The sequence below is a fragment of the Rhinoraja longicauda genome, chromosome 25 (assembly GCF_053455715.1).
Source record: "Rhinoraja longicauda isolate Sanriku21f chromosome 25, sRhiLon1.1, whole genome shotgun sequence".
Taxonomy (NCBI): Eukaryota; Metazoa; Chordata; class Chondrichthyes; order Rajiformes; family Arhynchobatidae; genus Rhinoraja; species Rhinoraja longicauda.
Window position 1 is genome coordinate 31,901,762 of NC_135977.1, and position 16,805 is coordinate 31,918,566.

Below are 16,805 nucleotides of genomic sequence, written 5' to 3' on the forward strand. Positions count from 1 at the left end.
CAATGCAAACCTCTAAAGATAAAGGTTGATGAATAGAGAGAGACACAAGAAGCTGCAGATGCTGGAATCCTTTGGAACACAAAGTGCTGGAGTAATTCAGCAGGTCAGACAGCATCCCTTGAGGACATAGATAGGTGATGGATAGGAGCATATTGGAACACATTGCCGGGGTGAAGATGGAGGCAAATACGATAGTGGTGTTTAAGAGGCTTTTAGATAGGCACATGGAAGTGCAGGGAACAGAGGGAGATAGATCACGTACAGGCAGATGAGATCAGTTTAACTAGGCATCATGTTTGGCACAAACATTGTGGGCTGAAGGGCCAGTTCCTGTGCTGTACTGTTGTAAATTCTATAGGCTTCAGGTGAGAGGGGACAAATCTAATAGGAACTTGAGGGGCAACTTTGCATGGTGGCTGATCCATACACATAAACTGCTTCCCCGGATTCCATGTTGTTTAAACAGCCTGAGGTTGGGGGTCCATAAGGAGTTAGTCTATTATCATTGGAAAATCTGCTTCTTCAGTGTTAAACTGGCCTTGAATTCAAATTATAGCAGGGAGCTGCCTTGAAAAGGAACCATCATGTTTGTCAGGCTAATTGTTCAATTAAACTAATACACACCAATCTAAAAATCCTTGTGATTATGATACGTTAATGCTGTCATCTTGATCAAAGCTGAACAACCTTTAAATCCCCCTGAATAATAGTTTGAGCTGATAAATTAACTGATTAATTTGGCTTTTAAGTGGTCAAATTTCCATGTGCACATCTGATTGAAAACCTTTTGTTTTGGATCTTTACCTGGGTTGTTGGTTTGCTCATCTTGAAGTAAATTCCTTCCTACCCCAGTTGGGGGCATCAGATGGCTTTTTAATTCTTAATTATGTTTTGCAGTTTCCGCAATTTAAGCCAGATGGCCGTTTCAAGATTGAAGCTTCATTTCTCAGTGGTGCTTTGAGCAAATTGGTTATATTATAAGGCATTGATTTACTCTAACCAAGTAATCCATTCTCTCCAAATATGTTTCTCCATGCTCAGGGAACATTTTCCCCACATGATAAACATCAGCTCAAGATATTTTACTGATTTCCTTTGCCAACTTTACTTGTGCCTGCTATCCTCAGGCTTTCAATCTACATGTAGTTATTAGCAATTGGGTAAATCTTTCGTGAAATGTCTTGATATCCAAACCACTCCTATGTTGTTGACTGATTAATCTCCTCCCTGGGGCCATTAATATTATTTATCGAATCTTTTATTTTATCTTGAGTGATAAATGTTAAAGCATGCAACACAATTCAAAACAATGGTAGTGAAATGGATGAGGATTAGTTGAAAATGATCTAAAATAGATAATGGTAGAAATACTCTTGTCAACAAGTATCTGGGAGTATATTGGGAGAGAAATATAACATTTCAGGTCTCTGACCTCCCATGGGCACTTAGTTTTGGTAAAAGCATTTTCAAAGTGTTAAATTTGCTTTGAATTTTGATGAAAAGTTAATAACCTGAAAACGTAAACTTTTTTTAATCTGTCCACAGGTGGCTGCTTGACCTGCTAAGTTTTTCCAATATGATTCTGTTTATTTCAGATTTCCAACATCTGTAGTTTTTTTTAACTTTTTTGACGTACCAGATTTTTCTTTGTCAAATAAACAACACATCCAGTCATTGCTCTCAATCGATGCAACAGCTGCAGTCAACGAATCTAATTGAACAAGTAACGATGTAGACATTGAAATAAAAACGGACAATGATGCAATCTGATTGACGTTATGAGAATTAATTATCACCTGCCTTCAGGTAGTTTAGTTCACCAGAATTATTATTTTTGGTGTGACACTAATCAGTTGAAAATTCACCAGCCCATTCATCCAGGAAGATAGTTTTCCCTGTTACACTGGCAATACAAATACTATAATATATTCTCTTAATCACGGAAGATTTTTTGCAGTTGGTGGTAAACCCCGAGTAGGCCATTCAGTGCCTGAAGCCCAGTCTGCTAGATTGTAACTCTATGTAGCCATGTACGAGAGAGAGAGAGAGAGAGAGTCAAATTTAGCTCTTGGGGCTAACGAAATCAAGGGATACGGGGGAAAAAGCAGGAAGGGGTACTGATTTTGGATGATCAGCCATGATCATATTGAATGGCGGTGCTGGCTCGATGAGCCGAATGGCGTGCTCCTGACCTATTTGCTGCGTTACTCTAAGTGCCTCCGTTAAATTAACCTTCAAAGGAATTCAATCTAGATTATGCAGCCATCCTAAATTTAACCACTTAGGTTTTGTATTGTTTTGGTACCTTCTTCAAGGATAATATGTCCTTCCAGCTGTCAAATGCTTGTGACTAAATGCAAAAGTTCAGATCTTGTTTGATCAAGCGTCTGTATAAATGAAGCATAACTTCATCTCCCTCACAAATTAACAGCTTGCAATACTGAACAAACTGGAAAGCATACTCGACTCCAGGAACTGCAGCTACTGGAATCTTGAGCATAACACAGAGTGCAGAAGGAACTGAGCGGCGGCTCAAGACAGCATCTCTGGAGGGAATGGACAGGTGCTGTTTTGGGTCAGTACTCTGCGTCAGACTCTGTTTTGGGTCAGTACTCTGCGTCAGACTCTGTTTTGGGTCAGTACTCTGCGTCAGACTCTGTTTTGGGTCAGTACTCTGCGTCAGACTCTGTTTTGGGTCAGTACTCTGCGTCAGACTCTGTTGTGGGTCAGTACTCTGCGTCAGACTCTGTTTTGGGTTGGGACCCAAAACGTTAACTGTCCCATTTCCTGTCAATTTCAAGAACATAAAAATAGGACATTTTCTCATCTCTGTTATGATTCAGAAATGTTGTGGATTTTTTGAAGTATAACAACATGGACCAAAGTTTGGTGAAGTTGATGGTGAAGTGCTTTGAGAGGTTGATTATGGAGCATATCAACTGCTACCTCAATAAGAACCTGGACCCACTACAATTTGCCTACAGCCACAATAGGCCAATGGAGGATGTGAAGTCGCTGGCTCTCCACACTGCACTGGACAACTTGAACCATAAAAACACATATGTCAGGCCGTTATTCATATACATCTCGAAGTTCAATACCAGCATCTAAACTGGTTACCATGCTCACAGAACTGGGTCTCTGCGCACCCTTCTGCAACAGGATCCTCGACTTCCTCGTCAACAGAACATAATCGGTACGAATTGGCAGCAACACTTCCTCGATAACCATCAGCACAGGAGCACCACAAGGCTGTGTGCTCAGTCCCCTGCTCACTCTACCCATGATTGTGTAGCCAGACACAGTTCTAAATCCATCTTCAAATTCACATACAACACCACTGTTGTTGGACGAATTCATCAGAGTATAGGAGGGAAATCGATCGGCTGACCAAACAACAACTTTCAGTGCTAGAACAACAACTTTGCTCTCAATGTCAGTAAAACCAAAGAACTGATTGTTAACTTTAGAAGAGGAAGGCCAAGGGTCTACAGACCTGGCTTCATCAATAGAACGGTGGTGGAGAGAGTCAAAAACCTCAAATTCAGAGAAAACATAGAAAATAGGTGCAGAAGGAGGCCATTCGGCCCTTTGAGCCAGTACCGCCATTCATTGTGATCATGGTTGATCATCCACAATCAATAACCCGTGCCTGCCTTCTCCCCATACCCCTTGATTCCACTAGCCCCTAGAGCTCTATCTAACTCTCTCTTAAATCCATCCAGTGATTTGGCCTCCACTGCCATCTGTGGCAGAGAATTCCACAAATTCACAACTCTCTGGGCGAAAAAGTTTTGTCTCACCTTAGTTTTAAATGGCCTCCCCTTTATTCTAAGACTGTGGCCCCTGGTTCTGGACTCACCCAACATTGGGAACATTTTTCCTGCATCTAGCTTGTCCAGTCCTTTTATAATTTTATATGTTTCTATAAGATCCCCTCTCATCCTTCTAAACTCCAGTGAATACACGCCTAGTCTTTTCAATCTTTCCTCATATGACAGTCCCGCCATCCCAGGGATCAATCTCGTGAACCTATACTGCACTGCCTTAATTACAAGAATGTCCTTCCTCAAATTAGGAGACCAAAACTGTACACAATACTCCATATGTGGTCTTACCAGGGCTCTATACAACTGCAGAAGAACCTCTTTACTCCTATACTTAAATCCTCTTGTTATGAAGGCGAACATGCCATTAGCTTTCTTCACTGCCTGCTGTACCTGCATGCCAACTTTCAGTGACTGGTGTACAAGGATACCCAGGTCTCGCTGCACCTCCCCCTTACCTAACCAAACACCATTGAGATAATATTCTGCCTCCTTGTTTTTGCCGCCAAAGTGGATAACCTCCCATTTATCTATATTATACTGCATCTGCCAAGTATCTGCCCATTCACTCACCCTGTCCAGGTCACCCTGCAACCTCCTAACATCCTCTTCACAGTTTACACTGCCACCCAGCTTTGTGTCGTCCGCAAACTTGCTAATGTTGCTTCTAATTCCCAAATCATTAATATATATGGTAAACAGTTGCGGCCCCAACACCGAGCCTTGCGGCACTCCACTCGCCACTGCCTGCCATTCTGAAAAGGACCCGTTTACTCCTACTCTTTACTTCCTGTCTGCCAACCAATTTTCTATCCATGTCAACACCCTACCCCCAATTCCTGGGCATGCATATAATCTGTCCTGGACCCTGCACTTTGATGCAGTCATAATGAAAGCCACCAATGCCTCTACTTCATAAGAAGACTGAGGAGATTTGCTATGTTGACAAATACTCCCTTGAACTTCTACAGGTATACAGTAGAGAGCATATTGACTGGTTGCATCATGGCTTGACTCTGCAACTCAAACACCCAGGAGCGAACAAAATGCATAAAGTGGTGACTACTGTCCAATGAATCATAGGTACCGACCTTCCCACCATCGAAGGGATTTACAGGAGTTGCTGTCTCAAAACAGCAGCCAGCATCATCAGAGACCCGCACCACATGGGCCACACGCTCATTTCACTCCTGCCATCGGGAAGAAGGTACAGGAGCATGAAAGCTGTAGTGTCCAAGTTCAGGAGCAGCTTCTATCTAGTAGCCAAACGTGTTCAAAACCATAAATTTATAACTTTGATTATATTGCTTGTAAGGAATAAAACTGGTTTGTAATTCTGGCTAGCACTTAAATGCATTGTGGAATCTAGCCCAAGTTTGAAAGGAGCCCAATTCAGAAACTTGCCAATCTCCTTATGAAAATACATGTTGAAGTTTGGGAGTGGTAAAGTAGCTTTGAGTGACAGTTTAGAGAAGATCAGTTTTGCTAAAGAGAGAAAATCAAAAAAACAATTAGCTGAAACAACTCGATAGGTCAGGCAGCATCTGTGGAGGGAATGGACTGACAACGATTCTGGTCGGAATCATTCAGACTGGAGATAGAGGAAGTAGTTTATTTTGGTGGCTAAGAGACAATACTTGCCATTACATATAAAACTCTACTTCCTGTGTTTGTGTTATATAATACACATGACAATAATAAACCAAATTGATGTTTTACACGAATTCTATCAGAACATGCTCAGCGGTGAATTGGAGTGCCAATCTGGATACTGAACTCTGACCTAAAGGCAAAGCATGAAATGTGACGCATGAATCACAAGCAATGATTTGAAATGTCTTTATAAATATTGGATTTTTTTTGTTCTTTAGGTATCATAAAAGTCAGGCTATCTATCTGGAATCCAAGGAGAATACGAAGATTGGCTGCGTAATTAGCTCTGTTGGAACAAATGAGGTACTTTTTCTTAATTTTAACTGAGGTACAATTTTTTTTGACCAGTGTGCTCTAATGTACCAGCGTCCTGATCGATAAATTAATTTTGATATCTTCTTTAAAAAAAAGCTTGAACCATAGGTCGTGAATGCAGTGGGGGGGGGGGGGGATAATTGTTTGGCTGGCGGATCAAAATCGAGCACACCAGGGTCAGACAGCCCAATCATGTGAAGGGTAAGGAACAGCACCTCATATTTCGCCTGGGCAGCTTGCAGCCCAGCGGTATGAACATTGACTTCTCAAACTTTAGATAGTTCCTCTGTCCCTCTCTTCCCCCCCCCCCCCCCCCCCCCCCCTTCTCAGATCTCCCACTATCTTCCTGTCTCCACCTATATCCTTCCTTTGTCCCGCCCCTCTGACATCAGTCTGAAGAAGGGTCTCGACCCGAAACGTCACCCATTCCTTCTCTCCTGCGATGCTGCCTGACCTGCTGAGTTACTCCAGCACTTTGTGAATAAATACCTTCGATTTGTGCCAGCATCTGCAGTTATTTTCTTACACTTACGATATAAAACAATAGATTATTAAACTACTTCTGCACCTGTGATATGTTTGCAAGATAAGAACTTGGTAGTTTTAATGCCAAGGTTTATTAGTAGTATTTGCTTTTTGTGACATAACCCATGCAGCAAACCTATTTTGAAATTGTGATTGTTATTAGTAGATTTATTTCTTAGGTGTTTGGTGTAGTCCCCTTTTGTCTCCTGTTACTAAAAATTGTACTTTATTTCATCATTTAATACTAAGGAATTTTGAAGCAATTTTAAATGGCAATTTTAGGGGGGGAAACTGTTCTACAGTTCAATTCTTATATAAGTGTCCTTCAGATTTGCATGTCTTCCCATTTTAATTTCACTGCTTTCAGTTATTCAGCAACCTATCTTGGAACTTCTGGTATCCAGAGCAACCTTTTTTTACAGAAATCTTATTTTATGGAACAAAAATATTGATGCAATAACATAATTCTTGTTGATTATTTTGAAGAAACACTTTGAGACATTAGTTCAGTACATTTCAGAGCTTTGCTTTTCTATGCACGGGGATTATTTGGACATAATAGCCATAATCTATCACTCCTGTGCCTGCCAGCCATTAAAGTGAAAGGAAATTGAAGATAACTGAGCACAGAATATCCCTATCTAATATATTTTTCATTTTAATGCATCTTGTTGGAAGTTTTGAAAGCTTTTGAATTAGAAAGTTGCGTATAGAAGACTAAAAGTTCAAATTTGAACGCACAAGTCTAGACCTCAGTCCAGTACTTGGGCATTGCTGCATTGATATAGAAGTGGCCATTTAGAAAAGATGTTTCAACAAACCATCATCTCAGTTGTGTATTAACCAAAAAAACAAAATAGTGGCAATATTAAAAGGCAGTGCTACCTGCTGCTTATCCAATATTATGTCTGAGCCATGAACTTGTTATTGTTGATGGAATTTTGTTGGGTACAAATGGACTACAGCAGTAACTGCTGTTGAGAAGTGCTTAGCACACAGAAAAGCCAGCCCACAGTGTTTGCTGAATATGATGACTAGTCGATCTGCTTGCAAGTAATCTATATCCCTCCATTGCCTGCAAATCCATGTGCCTGTCCAAAAGCTGCTTAAATGCCACAATCATATCTTCCTCCGCCTCTAGTAATGCGTTCCAGGTTACACCCTCTGTGTAAAAAAAAATAAAATTACAAAATTGCCCTCTTTCCACTATATTCTCTCCCTCTCACCTTATTGCACTGCCCTCCACTGTTGGACATTTCCACCCTGGGAAACAAGTTCTGACTGTCTATACTATCTATACCTCTCATCATTTTATATTGTTCTATCAAGTCTCCCCTCAACCTCAAGTTCCAGAGAAAATAATCCAAGTCTATCCAACCTTTCCCTATAGTTGATATCCTCTAATCTAGGCAGCATTCTGGTAAACCTCCTTTACACCCTCTCTAACACTTCCACCTTTCCTGTAATGGGGCCACCAGAACTGCACGTAGTGCTCCAAAGGGAACCTAACCAAAGTCCAAGTGAGCTGCATCAAGACTTTCTGACTCGTATTCAATGCCCCAAGCGATGAAGGCAACCATACCATATATATGCCTTCTTTACCACCCTATCTAAGTGCTGCTACCTTTAATGAGATATGAACTTGGACCACAAGATCCCTCTGCACATCATTGCTATTAAGGGTCTTGCCATTAACTGTATACTCTCTCCTTACATTTAACCTCCCAAAGTGCAACACCTCACGCTTGCTTGGGGTAAACTCCAGCTGCCATTTTTCTGCTCATTTCTGCAGCTGATCTCTATCCTGCTGCATCTTCTGACAGCATTCCTCACTATCTGCAACTCCTCCAATGTTGGTGTTGTCGCTGTACAGATCGCTGTGGAACTGCACTGGTCGCAGACCTCCAGCAAGAATATTTACCTTCTACCACAGCCCTCTGTCTCCTATGAATGAGCCAGTACAGAATCCATAGACCAAGTCATCGTGAATCGCGTATATCTTAACCTTATGGATCAACCTACCATAAGGGTCCTTATCAAAAGCCGTACTAAAATCCATGTATACAACATCCACCGCCCTACTTTCATCAATCTCCTTTATCACTTCCTCAAAAAGCTCAATCAAGTTAGTGAGGCAGGACCTACCGCAAACAAAGCCATGCTGGGTGTCCCTAATCAGCCCGTTCTCTTCCAAATGGGAGTAAATCCTATCGTGAAGAATTCTCTCCAATAGTTTCCCTACCAGTGACATGAGGCTCACTGGCCTATAGTTCCCTGGATTCTCTCTACTTCCTTTTTTAAACAAAGGAACAACATTGCCCACTCTCCAGCCCTTCATTAGTTCTAAAGCATTCTTAGACATCTTTGGTGATGGGCGACTAAAGGTGCAGTATCAATGTCAATTCTTTATTTTGTATCCTTCTCTCCATGACTAGCCAAAGAATTTGTTGCATTGAATAATTTACAATATCAAACCAACCTCTATTGCCCACAAATGTAAAAATCCTGTCAATACCTGAGTAACAAGAATTTGTAGTGTAGCAAAACATTCAGTGCTAATTGTTTAAACAGGCCAAATTTATGAAATTAATAAACATAGAAACAAGGAACTGTAGACGCCGGTTTACACGAAAAGACACAGTCCTTTTATCTCACACCTACTTTCTTTTCATCCCTGGCCTTTGCCCAGCCATCTGTCTATCTAAACACCCCTTCACTTGTATATTGCCTATTACATGCCAGGCCTGCCCTGTCCCTACCAATTTCCCCTCCTCCTCTGCCCCCCCTCCCCACCACAATCAGTCTGAAGAAGGGTCACAACCTGAAACATCGCCTATGCACATTTTCCAGAGGTACTGCCTGGCCTGCTGAGTTACTCAAGCGCTTTGTCATTTTAATGAAGTGAATTCTTTATTGGATGTACAGTTTTCGCCTGGTGTTGGCCACTGCAAGGTAATGGTGAAATTAAAAAAATTAAGTAGGAGATGATTTATTTCTAAACAGTTGGTTGCTATTTCAAGCAGTTCTCTGGTGCGATGCAATGAGGAGAGAAATTTGTCAATTGGTCGCCAGTGCTAAATGATTGGGAAGAGTTGGCCATTGCCTCCTGTGTATTGAAGTGCATTGAAAGCAGTGGAACCGAATGTTGCAAGGTGTGTTCAACTGGTATCTTTGTGCTCAAATTTTGGCATTCATGATCAGTGATTAAATTGCTCCCCTAAAACAAAGTCACATATCGATCACATAGTTCCAGAAATGGAAGAAAATTTAACTTAGAAAGCACGGAAACGTGGTTGATTGTGAATGAAGGGGAACTTCTACTGCACTTGAGTGAAATGCCAGTTAGCAATTAGTTATATCAATTCATCACACTTCTCAGGGAAAACAATTGCACGCACAATCATCGTCCACCTAACATAGGTTTTTACGGAAAAAATAACTATTCGATCTTTGCAGACATTTGGGGTTGCTCTGAATAGCTAATATGTAATAATTTAAATGGAGGAAATTTAATGCTCATTTATTTTTTTGTTTCTCACAGATATGGGTACGGAAGACCAGTGATAGCACGAAGATGCGTATATATCTAGGACAGCTACATAGAGGAGCCTTCATTATACGGCGGCGATCGGCTGCCTAGAACTCTTACCAATTTGTGTTGGAAGCCGGCATCTCCTTATCTCCCTGCTCTCAGAGGTGAACTTCATGATTTTTATATGGAAACCTGTATTAAAGCAAATAAGCTTCTTGACAGACTGAAGAACATAAGCTTTGAAGATGCTTTCCAATGCCATCTCAGTTTTGATGGTTGTGCATATTTTTAAGATTAACGTTCACTTTTTCAAGGATTTCTCTTTGCTTTCATCTTCCAAGATTGAGCTGCCCATTCTTTGTGGCTGGAAGCTGCCAATATGTGGATTGTTTCATTTATTCCAGACAACAGAGTGAAAACCAGTTTGCTTCAGTGCTGGACAACCTGGAACATTTTTACCTGAACAATTATTGCCCTTGTTTTTTGAGGGGACAATGTTTTGTACAGGCTCTTTATTTTGTATTAAGTGCTTTATCATAGTCACTCTTGGGCACAAGCCAAAAACATGCATTTGATTGTTTTTACAAGTATGTTAAATAACATGGTTTCTTTGAACAAATCAACTCAAGTTCATGGTTTATATTATGCTGTATCCTTAAATAAAACGGAAAATATTGGTAGCCTACAATTATGATTAATGCTGTGTTGATTTATATCTATAAACTTCTGCTGTTTTTCCTTAAATAATGGTTCGTAACTCAAGGTATTGGAACAAAATTAAAGCAAATAATTTCGCTCTAGGTTTTTATTAGTAGTTTGATTGCTAAGTTACAACAATGTTTTAGGGTACGTCTTAAAAATGCTAATGGTCAGTGACTCATTGATTCAAAACCCCCTGCATTTGACCTCACTCTCTGGCAATTTTTGAAATGGTTAAATAGCATTTTGCTTCTATGGAAATAATATTGTGAGATATTAAATCAGAAAGGTAATCTTTTGAGGTGGAAATCCAATTACTTAGATATTTGAGGAATATCAACATTATGAATAACACAATTGAGGCTCCAAAAATATTTTATTCTTTTTAAATTTAAATGTTTTCCGTTCTGTTATTCTTCAGTCTTGATTGTGAGACACAAGTAATCTATCTTATGAACTGAAATGGTACATTAAACATGACACTGAGTTGAAGCTGTAACCAACATCTCTAAATGAGACCTTTGAATATTTTCCAGCTGCAGCTATTTTAAAGTATCCTAAATTCCAAGTAATTCATAATGTAATACAATATTTTTAACTGCAGAGTTATCCTGTAAATGAATCAGAAAAATGCGTTAATTCTCTGAAAATTAAAATAATTGCTTGTACTTCAAAAGGATTTACGCAATATATGGAAGGGTGCCACTTAAAGGTCTATTTTTACACCTAACTTAATGCAGTCTTAAACATATGGATGTATGGGTGGTTATTTGGTACAGTGTAGCATTATACTCTTGTGCTCCGAACATACACTGAAATGTAATGGCAAAAAGAGCTTAAATTTATTAACCTTTTCTCAAAAGGTTGAAATTACTCATTGGAAGAGCTCTTTCAGCCTATCTGTGCTAGCTCTCAGCATTCCCATTCTCTCATTTTGCTGCAAACTATTCTCTTGCATGCCTGTCAGTTTCTACCTATTTTTCCTGCTACCCATCTCGAAGTGTAATTTACAGCAGCTGGTTAATACCAACAAATCTTTTGGAAAGTGTGAGGAGATTAGAGCACTTGGAAGCCCACGTGGTAATAGGGAGAAGGTGCAAACTTCACACAGACAACATCTGAGGCCAGGATTGCAATTGGGTCGCTGAAGCTGCATGGCAGCAGCACTCATTATTCTGCCTCTGTGGTAATTGAGAATTTTCTTGCCCAGTAAATAATATTTTCAGCTATTTATGCTTTGCTTTTTGGATTTCCCTGTTGAAATCTGTCATTCATTCTTTTAAGATTTATTCTGAAAGTTGCTGTTTTAACTATGCTATTAATTACCAATCCTAATATTTCCTTTAGCTCACTGTTGATATTTTTTGGGTTGATTATTCTGTTGATGTGCATTGGAAACAATTCTTATGTCAAAGATGCGAAATAAATGCAGGTTTACGTTTCTTTTACTTGCAAAGTTAGAATTTCAGAAAGAAGAATGCTGCCTTTGGACGCAAAGCTTACCAAATGACACATGGTCCATATTGATTATGTGCATAATTACACTCCACTCAAGTTATTCCTTCCCATCCATGCTAAAAAATGAATGGCCAACCATGTCCAGAAACATCTGGAACTTGGGCTCTTATCTAAGCAGAGGCGAAGCAGAGAGATGAAGGGTTTTGAAAATCATGAAGGATTTTGATCAAGTAAATGGGAAGAACCTTTCTTGTGGTCTTCAAAGTCTACGTACCATGCACAAATTTAAGATTTGAATACCAAAGAATAAGTTGTTTGTATATTTTTATTGCATTGAGGATGTTAAAACACAAAATGCCACTCCCAAAGACTGCCGTGGAAGTTGGCCTAAACTGATTTTTTTTAGTAGGCATGGATAAATATTTAACATGAATAAATTCAAAAGGTAAGTGTAATTGGGATGAAGTGGATAGATAGAGAGCCTAAGTGTGATGGCATCCCTGCTTTGTAAGGTTTAATGGCATTCCATATTGATTGGGATAATATGGCATGCATATGTCACCATCTGTAATGCTTTTGATGTATATTATTTGCTATAATATTTTCTACCAAATAATTAATCTAATTTGCTAACAACTTGCTGAAAATGTGCAAAACCATATAGAATGTTGGAGAACGGCCAAAAATATTTTGTCTGTGATAGAAACTTAGAAAAATAGGTACAGGAGTGGGCCATTTGGCTTTTTGAGCCAGCACCGCCATTCAATATGATCAAAGCTGATCCTCTAAAATCAGTATCCCGTTCCTGCTTTTTCCCCCATATCCCTTGATTCCTTTTGCCCTAAGAGCTAAATCTAACTCTCTTGAAAACATCCAGTGAATTGCCCTCCACTGCCTTCTGTGGCAGAAAATTCCACAGATTCACAACTCTCTGGCTGAAAAAGTTTTTCCTCATCTCAATCCTAAATGGCCCACTCCTTATTCTTAAACTGTGATCCCTGGTTTTGGACTCCCTCAACATCGGGAATATTTTTCTTGCATCTAGCCTGTCCAATCCTTTAAGAATTTTATATGTTTCTATAAGATTCCCTCTTATCCTAAATTCCTGTGAATACAAGCTCAGTCGACCCATTCTTTCATCATGTGTCAGTCCCGCCATCCCGGGAATTAACCTGGTGAACCTACGCTGCACTCCCTCAATTACAATAATGTCCTTCCTCAAATTAGGAGATCAAAACTGCACACAATACTCCAGGTGTGGTCTCACCAGGGCCCTGTACAACTGCAGTAGGACCTCCTTGCTCCTAAACTCAAATCCTCTTGCAATGAAGGTCAACATGCCATTACCTTTTTTAACTGTCTGCTGTACCTGATATGTTTTTGCCTTTAATTATTTATTAGATTTTCTTCAGCGGAGAAAAAAAATACATTGAATCAGTTATGCAGTTAATTGTCTTTTAGTTCAAAAGTATAATATATCAAATAAAATTCTCCATTCAAAAACAACAAATTGGCTGGAGGAAGGACAAAAATATCTTTACTATGCAAATATATATTTGAAAACAATATTCACTAATTCAGTCAGATATTACATCGTTTGATTCAAAATAGGGCATTTAAAATTCTGCTTGGAACTTGGTGCATTATGTTAAACAGATGAAATACAGACAGATCATAACTGATAATCTATAAACATAGTGGAAAGTCAATGTGCAATATGGTTATTTTCTGCTTTTCAAAGTGTATTGTGAATATATGTAATTCATATGGTTTTATCTGTGGGATGTGGAGACAAAATATATTTCTTTGTCTGCCTTAATTCCTCAGTGTGTGATGTGTTTCTTCGTCATAAAGAAATTCTGACTGTTATTTCAGAAGGACATTTCTTTTATCTTAAATTATGCTGAGAAATACTTAAGTTCTAGCCTTCAATTGGTTCTTTGATATTCTTGGACGGCAGTCTTCCTCTACAACTTTGAGTTTTAAAGCCTTCTCTTTAATTATTTATTACATTTTCTTCAGAGGACAAAATTACATTGAACCAGCTATGCAGCTAATACTTTTTTTATTTTGCGAAGGCTTTGTAAGTTGAGGTTAGATAGAAGTAAGTAGTCAATTGAACTTGAATCATATATTAGTTTTATTTAGATGTATTAAATCACTGGTAAGTACAAACACTTAACTAATTTGGGAAGCAAAGAAGAAGTCCCAATATTTCTGAAAGAAACTGGGAAGTGTAAAATCATTTGTGGTTGGGGTGGGATGCAATTACAGCTCGACATTTCTCCATAGCTAAAAGCACTATTGTTATACACTGCTTTGCCTTTTGTTAAAATATATACAAATCTAGTCTGCTTAAATGTGATGTGCACATAATGCAAATTCATAATGATGTATTGTTAATTTGCAAAGCTATCTTAAAAATATTTTTGGTCAAAGCCTCAAGTTGGACCACGTCTCTCCCTGTATAATGAATTAGTTCAATCATCTGCAATGTATTATTTCAATACCTCTCTGTAATATGTGCATTCATCTTTCAGCCAGTGTAGTGCTCAATCCATTGTTTCAACAGTCCTTGTCTTGGCTAGTTTGTGCAGGATGACTAGCAACCGTGCAGTCGAATGAGATTGAATTGAGCCATTCTGCATTTTGCCAGGAGATACTGTTAAGAGGAAAAAAAATCTGCTAATCTGCAAATATCCCAGTTCTGTGACACCTATTGTCACTATCAAATTGGTTTTGATTATCAATGATATCCAGTTTTACTGCTTGAAAAGTGCCACTACTGATTGAGCTAGTAATAGTGCACATTAGTGGCATGCTGTTTGTGCATTGTCAAATCATGAAAATAAATGTTGTTATTAAACTTCTTTTTGTATTCAAATTACTTTGATCATTGTTCCATATGCATTCTTATGGCAGTTCTTATGGTCTCGGGATTAATGCTCCACATTTTGTTTTAATGTTGAGAACCAGTTTAATCACTCTGCGGTTTAAAACTTGTAATTTCTCTCGGATACTTGCGTTAATGTGCTGCAGCTTGAGTGTTCTATTTTAATTGAAAATAAATATCCTGAGGTTGTGTCATCAGGCTGAAATATTAATTTTGTTTCTTCAGAATTTGTCCTGACCTGAATGTTTCCAGCATTTTTTTCACTTAAGTCTAAATGCATCTTTTCTGAAAATGTCTCAGTCATGCGAGATATATAAAATTGTAATTGTCTATCACTTGAAATACAATATAACATTTTTTTAAATATTAAACAAAATATTGGTTGTTTGTATAGAAAAGTAACTTCTGCTCTAGTGATGGATCGGCTATTTGCGAAGTATTAAGGTCGTAAACAGGGAACAGCTCAGTTCTGAGAAAGAAACTTTTCATGATCTTGACACCATTAAAACATTTCATAGTCAATAAAGTACTAATAAATATAACCCATATTGAAGGTTTGAAATGTGGTAGCCAACTTATACACAGGAAACTCCCACAGGCAACAATGGATATTTCAGTGATGTTACTTCAGGGAAAGATATTGTGCAGATCTCAGGAAGATAATACTATTTGGAATTTATGGAAACATTTTGCATCCACCTGAAGCAAATGAATGCTTGGTTTACTGAATCACCTCTGGCAATGTTGACTTTCTCAGCATCTTGCAGATTCTCTGGTGGGAGAGCTCCAACATTAAGGCCACGCTAATCATATTGATATGTTTAAAATGGTCATGATACTTTATGTAGAGAAGGAATGGATGACGTTTCAGGGTCGAGACCCTTCTTCAGACTGAAGAGGGTTCTTTTATGTTCATGGACGACAGTCTTTCTCTATAGTTTTAATGCCTTGTTTTTAATTATTTATTACATTTTCTTCAGAGGACAAAATTACATTGAACCAGTTATGCAGCTAATATTTTTTTATTTTGCGAAGGCTTTGTAAGTTGAAGTTGGATAGAAGTAAGTAGTAAATTGTAAGCAGTAGTCACCCATTCCTTCTCTCCAGAGATGCTGCCTGTCCCGCTGAGCTGCTCCATCTTTTTGTGTCTTCCTTCGATTTAAACCAGCATCTGCAGTTCTTTCCAAAACTTGATACTTTATGTACCAATTTGGTTTGAATGACTATAATTTGTGCTGGCATGAATAAGATGGCGCAGGCCAGAGGTGGATGTTTTATTCCTTTCTGTAATGGTCAGGCTTTCGATACTTCAGTGAAAAGTTAGAATCTGTTGCTATATAATAGTTCACTTTCCTTCCAATGCACCTAAATCCATGAGACTTTGTGAAGTATATATGAGTTTGCAGAGTTTCCTGACCTTCATTGTTCCATCAGCCAACTTAACGAAAGATAGTGATTAAATTATGAAGAATCCTGGGCCTGAAGCATTAACTTTCACTACCTGTGGATGCTACTGAGCCTTTCCAGTATTTTCTGTTTTTATTTCACATTTTTTGCATCTGCAGGGTTTTTTTGATTTCCAGTTATTTTGCCTTGCTGCATTATGAGCAAAATTGGCAGTTACCTGCAATAATTAATTGGGGACGAGGGGCTAGTCTGGTTATTTCAGATCCCTAATGTGATAAGATGCTATATTTATTCTCATTATTGTTAACTCTTTCAATACAGATTAACCTAAGTTATTTCTCCAAAACAATCATGGTTTCACTATTTATTTCTAACTTCCCCATTGCATTAACATCGAATCCACCACTTTGGTAGTTATCAGGGCACAAGACCCAGCTTACTCTATCCAGTGTACTCCAACTGAATTGCACCTTTCCATGCTATTGGTGTCAATATC

General features: G+C 38.7%; 1 protein-coding gene across 2 annotated transcripts in view; it reads left to right on the forward strand.

Annotated features, from left to right (window-relative positions):
- LOC144606012 (sin3 histone deacetylase corepressor complex component SDS3) overlaps positions 1-15,093 on the forward strand; it is a 29,260-nt gene extending 14,167 nt beyond the window's left edge. Inside the window, exons 10-11 of one of the 2 annotated variants that reach the window (XM_078421761.1) lie at positions 5,699-5,783; positions 9,341-9,471. In XM_078421761.1, coding sequence (XP_078277887.1) covers positions 5,699-5,783; positions 9,341-9,364 — 109 coding nt within the window. In that variant the 3' untranslated portion in view covers positions 9,365-9,471. Of the gene's footprint in view, positions 1-5,698; positions 5,784-9,340; positions 9,472-9,861 lie in introns of those variants that run through there. The other variant, XM_078421760.1, reaches the window with a different exon arrangement.
- The last annotated feature ends 1,712 nt before the right edge of the window (positions 15,094-16,805 follow it).